General features: G+C 44.9%; 1 protein-coding gene across 1 annotated transcript in view; it reads right to left on the reverse strand.

Moving 5' to 3' along the window:
• The window catches only part of CDKL1 (cyclin dependent kinase like 1), a 66069-nt gene extending 60366 nt beyond the window's left edge, over window positions 1-5703 (reverse strand). The window contains exon 1 of the mRNA XM_010389479.2: window positions 5412-5703. Within this exon, the coding sequence (XP_010387781.1) occupies window positions 5412-5582 (171 nt within the window). The 5' untranslated portion in view covers window positions 5583-5703. The remainder of the gene's footprint in view (window positions 1-5411) is intronic.
• Between the last annotated feature and the right edge of the window lie 297 nt (window positions 5704-6000).

Here is a 6000-nt window from a genome sequence, read left to right on the forward strand (position 1 = left end):
CTATTGTATTACATTGTATTTGTATGGTTTGTATTTGTTTTGGTTTGTATTACTTTGTATTTGTATGGTTTGTATTTGTTTTGAAACACATAGCCCTTTCCTTGCTCCTTGCTGGACAAACAGATATTCCCCTAAGGGGCTGCGTGGAGTTCAAGTGCATCCGCCTGCTTTATGCAGAACCACTGCCCACTTTCCACCACAGGGCCTGTGATGCTCCAGCCCATCATGCCTGACCTTGATTTTTTTTTTTATTTTTTTAGACAGTGTCTTACTCTGTTGCCTAGGCTGGAGTGTAGCTGCACAAATCACGGCTCACTGCAGACTTCACTCCCAGAACTCAGGTGATCCTCCCACCTCAGCTGCCTGAGTAGCTGGGACTACAGGTGCATGCCACCACGCCCAGCTAATTTTTCTATTTTTTGTAGAGATAGGGTTTCACCACATTGCCCCCTCTGGTCTTGAACTCCTGGGCTCAAGAGATCTGCACATTGGCCTCCCAAAATACTGGAATTACTGGCGTGAGCCACCACACCCAGCTCCTGACTTCTTGATTTAAGGTGATTTGCTTTCAGTTACATTGTCTCTCTCTGTAATCTGACTTCTGTTATGACCACCCTACCTCCCATCCAATAAATCCTTAATATATTTAAACCTGAGTTATGGAAAGGAGTTGAATTCATGTAGGGTCCATGTATCACATGCAAATTAGAAGACGGTGAATACCCTGGTGGAACAAGTTCCACCCCATAGCTTGGAGCCAGCTGTGGATCCTGTACAGAAAGATTAAGGGGAGTGTATGTAAAGAATCTAGCAGTGTCACTCTGTCACCCAGGCTGGAGCACAAGGGCACGATCTCGGTTCACTGGAGCCTGTGCCTCCCAGGTTCAAGCGATTCTCCTGTCTCAGACAGGAGTAGCTGGGATTACAGGCGCCTGGCACCACGCCTGGCTAGTTTTTGTGTTTTTGTGTTTTTAATACAGATGGGGTCTCACCACATTGACCATGTTGGCCTCAAGCTCCTGACCTCAGGTGATCCACCCGTCTCGGCCTCCCAAAGTGCTAGGATTACAGGCGTGAACCACCGTGCCCGGCCTAAATTGTCTTTTTTTATGCAATGATATTTAAGTTTGGTATGGTTCGGGTTAGTAACTCAAGGTCATGGGTCCAGTAATTCTCTCCCTCCTCCAACATCAAGTTTTTTCTCTACTGGATTTATTTACAACTTTAGCATACAAATGTACTTCTCACTTGTAGTTAAAAACAGCAACCACAAAAAAACCTGTCTTCAGCCCACATCTTTTTTTTTTTTTGAGATGGAGTCTCGCTCTGTCGCCCAGGCTGGAGTGCAGTGGCCGGATCTCAGCTCACTGCAAGCTCCGCCTCCCGGGTTCACGCCATTCTCCTGCCTCAGCCTCCCGAGTAGCTGGGACTACAGGCGCCCGCCACCTCGCCCGGCTAGTTTTTTGTATTTTTTTTAGTAGAGACGGAGTTTCACCGGGTTAGCCAGAATGGTCTCGATCTCCTGACCTCGTGATCCACCCGCCTCGGCCTCCCAAAGTGCTGGAATTACAGGCTTGAGCCACCGCGCCCGGCCCAGCCCACATCTTTACAAACACCTCTGCCCCATTTTTGTCTTCCTTTTATAATAAAACTCTTCAAAACAGTTGCCCATATCACTATCTTCACTTCGTTCCTCTCGTCTCTCTTAAACCTCTGCTGATGAAAGTTTCATTCCTGCCTCTCCACTCACACAGCTCTTGTCAAGGTCACCAAAGACCCTCACATTATCAAAGCCAATGGCTAATCCTAAATCTACTAATGGAGACCTTTGACACCACAGAGCATCCCCTCACTTCTGAACGATCTTCTTCACTAAGCTTTTAAGAACACTGTGGCCAGGTGCAGTGGTTCACACCCATAATCCTAGCACTTTGGGAGGCCAAGGCAGGTGGATCATTTGAGGTCAGGAGTTCGAGACCAGCCTGACCAACATGGTGAAACCCCATCTCTACTAAAAATACAAAAAGTGGCCAGGTGTGGTGGCAGGCACCTCTCATCCCAGCTACTTGGGAGGCTGAGGCAGAAGAATCTCTTGAACCTGGGAGGCAGAGTTTGCAGTGAGCTGAGATTGTGCAACTGCACTCCAGCCTGGGTGGCAGAGTGAGACTGTCTCCAAAAAAGAAATAATAATGATAATAAAGAAAGAACATTGTTCTATGGCGTTTCCTACCATGCAGATCGCCTCTTCTTGCGTCCCTTGCTGGTTCCTTGTCATCTTCCTGACCCCCAAGGGCTGGGTACACCAAGCTTCCACCTTCAGTACCTGTCCCTCCATCCCACATGGTGACCACCTTCGGTCCCACAGCTTTAAATACCATCGATAAGCTTATGTCCCCCAACTTTATCTGTCTCCAACCTGGACTTCCTCTGAATGCCAGACTTGTGTAGTCAACTGCCTACTTTACAAGTCTCTTTGGGTTCACAATTCAAACTTAACCTGTCCAAAACAGAGCTCTTTATTTCCTTTCCACCAACTTTGCACCTGGGTCTCTCTATCACAGTGAACGATCTCTTCACTCTTCCAGTCACTCAGTCAACAACCTTGAAATTGTTCCTGATTTCTCATCCAATCATTAGATTCCTACGTGCTCTTCTTTCAGAAGAAATCTAGAATATGACCTGATCCTGCTGGACCCTGGCTTCCCCCTTCCTTCTCTCCCTGGCCTGTTAGCACCCACTGGGCATCTTGGTCAAGACACTGGGGTTATTACCTGTGTTCCCTCAATGTACTGTGCTTTCCACTTATGCACCTTTTCCTAGGATAGAGTGTCTGCCTGGAATGCCTTATCTCTCATTCCACGTTTCCCTAAACGTTTCAAAGTTCAGCTCAAACATGCCCCCAGTCACTTTATTTTCACCATTCAACAAGCACCTAAAGAGTTCTTACCAGACAAGGGTACACATGCCCTGCTCACTGGGAACCCAGTCTATAAGGAGTGAGAGCCAAAGGGCAACTCATCTTACCTCCCTTCCAAGAGCCAAGCTTCTGAAAGACAGGGTGTACAATTTTGCATAAATATCATTGTAGGCACAACTGGGACTCTGTGAGTATTTACTGAATCCATAAATGGAGAAAATAAAATGTTCATTCACCATACCCTCAATTTACCTACTCAGCAAATATTTATTAAGTATCTTTATTTTATAACAGACAGGGTCTCACTCTGTCACCCAGGCTAGAGTACAGTGGCCTAATCATAGCTCACCATAGCCTTGAACTGCTGGGCTTAAGCCGTCCTCTTGCCTTGGCCTCCTTCCTAAGTAGCTAGGGCCACAGGCATGCACCACTATGCCCAGTCCAGTATGTATTATGTGTTAGGAATATCACACAACTCTAAAAAGTTATAGCTTTAAAGAACAGACTCTACCTCTAATCTAGTCCCACCACTTCATAGAGATCAGGGGTGTCTACATCTGTGCACTTAATCTGGAGAGTGGGGTGCTGCATGCTTTGAAATCAGGCTCATGTGCACACAACCTCATCCTTTGGAGGATATCAATATTCAGTTCAGGGAACACATTTGACTTCCCAATTTATTGGCAACATCCACCTTTTTTAAGATCTTATTTTGTTAACTTTTTTTTTCAATCCAACAATAACATTTTTGGGAGGCCTAGATGTGCCAACTAGTGTGCTTTGGGGATACAGAGCTACAGAGGCAAGGTCTCCATCCTGGAAGAACTCAATTAATTTGGGGAGCTCTCACTGTTAATGTAGTATTGATAAAGTGTGGTGAGAGATTTGAAAGGAGTATTCACAAAAGTAATCTTCAGAATCAGAAAAAGTATCTTTCTGCAAGAAACAGATTTTCTTTCAGGTCAATGAACCCTTTGAAATGTAATGATCACCTCCTCCCCTAGGAAAGCCTGAGGAAGTGAAAATGCCTAACAGCCTCTCCCTGTGCACAGAGAGGGTAAGGGTAGAGTGACCCGGGCAGGGGGATGGTCAAACACTGCAAGTCTCACCCCTGCCTATGGGAGCACTCCCCTGGGGGGCTTTGGAAGCATTTCCTCTCAATAGATAATATCCTGTTGGCTAAGAACATTCCAAACCTAAATACAGAAGTTGCCCTGTTATCCACCCATTTCAATTTGTCCAAAGCTTGCTACTTTCCATTTAGGTTCCTTATCTAGAAGTGACCCCACACACTTATCCACAGGTAAAAGATTTGTAGAGTGATCTGGAGAAAATGCAGAAGCAAGAATAATAGTAAATCCCCTGGAAGTTTCATTCATCTGTCTCTCACCATGTTGCTCTTCCCTTGTCATGTAGTTAGTTATACAGGTCAGAACACAGAGGCCATAACTGAAACAAAGTTGACCTCCACGGTATTCATTCCATGTCACCTTTCACATTTTGATTTGGATTTCACCTTCACAGAAGTTCTGTAAAGAAGTCTCTCCATTAGAGGCAAACACACTTTTAGCTTGTAATAAATACCTTTCCCCCTCCGATATCATGGTATATTTAGGGTTAACTAATAAACATTTGAAAAGTGATCAGGCCAGGCTCGATGGATCATGCCTGTAATCCCAGCACTTTAGGAGGCCAAGGTGGGAAGATCGCTTGAGGCCAGGAGCTCCAGACCAGCCTGGCCAACATAGCGAGATCCCATTTCTACAAAACGTTAAAAAAAAAAATACAAAGTGATCATTTCATTTCTTTAAGAAGAATGCTTCTTTTTAGAAAGGGGACACGATGATGCTCAGCAGTAAATATATATGAGGTGTAATGAGAACCTGTGAGCTTCCTGGCAGTTTGAAAACAGGTAAATGATTAATTCTCTTAAAAGACTAAGTATACCAATAGAAAATACCTTAGAAGTTTAAAAATCAACAATGCTAGCAAAATTGAATTGTCTTACATTCCTATACTATCAAATTGTGATGGTCCTTGAAAACCCAGGTCTACAGGTGGGAGAGAAACTATTGGGAAGAAAAATAAAATATACCATAGCATCTCTAAAAGCAAATGCCACCTTACCTGGCACTTTTGTTTCTGCTTTCTAGTTCATTATATAATTAGTGACTTGTGCACAGATATCCCATTTGCGTCACTGAAGTCAAAAGGCTATGAAGTAAGATGTAACCATGTCCCATGACATTCTTTTAACATAACATGACTCACTTTATTTCTTTCATCCCTAAAAATTCACTTTAAAGAAAAAGTGGAGCCTGGAGCAGTGGCTAAAACCTGTAATCTCAGCTACTCAGGAGGCTGAGGCAGAAGGATGGCTTGAGCCCAGGAGTTCCAGGCTGCAGTGAGCTATGACCACATCGCTGCACTCCAGCCTGGGTGACAGAGTGAGATCCTGTCTCGAAAAAGAAAAAAGGAAAAGTGAATCAATTACCTTGAGCATTCGGATTTCCCGAAGGGCGATTTTCTTTATGATAGGGTCGTCTTCTGATTCCAGAAACTTCTTGATGGCCACAGTCTGACCCGTGTCCCTGTTTCTACATTTGAAAACAACTCCATAGGATCCTTCTCCAATTTTCCCAATTTTTTCATACTTCTCCATCATAGAGGAATAAATCTTCTTAAAATGGATCTTCAGCTGGGAGTGGTGGCTCACTCCTGTAATCCCAGCACTTTGGGAGGCTGAGGCAGGCAGATCACCTGATGTCAGGAGTTCGAGACGAGTCTGGCCAACATAGTGAAACCCCGTCTCTACTAAAGATACAAAAAATTAGCCGGGTGTAGCGATGGGGGCCTGTAATCCCAGCTACTCAGGAGGCTGAGGCAGGAGAATCACGTGAACCCGGGAGGCGGAGCTTGCAGTGAGCCGAGACAGCGCCACTGCACTTCAGCCCGGGCGACAGGGCTAGACTCCGTCAAAAAAGCAAACGAACAAAAAACAGATCTTCACATAGTTTGAAAACGTCGCTTATAAAATATTGGCACGAACGGACTGCACTAGAGCCCCACCCAACGATAAGTGT

The sequence above is a fragment of the Rhinopithecus roxellana genome, chromosome 5 (genome assembly GCF_007565055.1).
Source record: "Rhinopithecus roxellana isolate Shanxi Qingling chromosome 5, ASM756505v1, whole genome shotgun sequence".
Classification (NCBI taxonomy): Eukaryota; Metazoa; Chordata; class Mammalia; order Primates; family Cercopithecidae; genus Rhinopithecus; species Rhinopithecus roxellana.